Here is a 752-nt window from a genome sequence, read left to right on the forward strand (position 1 = left end):
TTATACAAATGTCGAAATCTTGCGAATGCAAAATACTGACGAATTTCCTAAGATCATATGGATAGGAATATTGAAGTTTTACCGAGAGCCTGAATGGTGAAGAGGCTGCTGACCGCCCAGAAGCTCGAGTCAAGTGTCCAGGCGTACAGGTAGTAACTGGCGCCGTCTCCGTGTGTGTGGTCGAAACCTGGTTTGTGGTTCTCTTCCTCTCGTTGAATCAGCTGAAGCGGCGAATCCACTCCTCGGCTAACTTGCCAGCTGTGAGGGAATTGGAAGCGTTGCCTTTATGAAATAAAAATACACTACATTGCACTGATATTGCAAGAACAGTAATACCTTCGCGAGACTGTTTTCAAGTGTGCATATTTCCGCATTCGCTAATCAGTCATCTTATTTATTATCTTTACTCAACGCAGTCCACAATCGTTTGAAAAGAGGACTACTTACGTGAACCACACTTTTTCCCCTGGTGCAGGATAGGCCGGACCCAGGTTAGGTATAATCTGCCAGCCGCACAAGTCCTCGTCCTCGAAAGTACATGTTTCACTCACTGTGTGCATACGTATCCAGTCAACACGTAGACAAACGGTACACACAAAAAAAGAACTATGAATGTTCCAAAGATTGAATCTGAAGACATATGTTATAACCACAATATTTGTGAGAATAATTAATTATTCAGATAATGAGAACAAGAGAAGAGAAGAGTAAATCCAGCAAGAACATTCCAAATAAAATCAATCATATTACCG

General features: G+C 41.9%; 1 protein-coding gene across 1 annotated transcript in view; it reads right to left on the bottom strand.

Moving 5' to 3' along the window:
• The window catches only part of LOC119592411 (MAM and LDL-receptor class A domain-containing protein 1-like), a 5825-nt gene that overhangs the window by 416 nt on the left and 4657 nt on the right, over positions 1-752 (bottom strand). The window contains exons 6-7 of the mRNA XM_037941232.1: positions 448-550; positions 83-258 (exon numbers count right to left, since the gene is read on the bottom strand). Of these exons, the coding sequence (XP_037797160.1) occupies positions 83-258; positions 448-550 (279 nt within the window). The remainder of the gene's footprint in view (positions 1-82; positions 259-447; positions 551-752) is intronic.

Source organism: Penaeus monodon, chromosome 30 (genome assembly GCF_015228065.2).
Source record: "Penaeus monodon isolate SGIC_2016 chromosome 30, NSTDA_Pmon_1, whole genome shotgun sequence".
NCBI lineage: Eukaryota > Metazoa > Arthropoda > Malacostraca > Decapoda > Penaeidae > Penaeus > Penaeus monodon.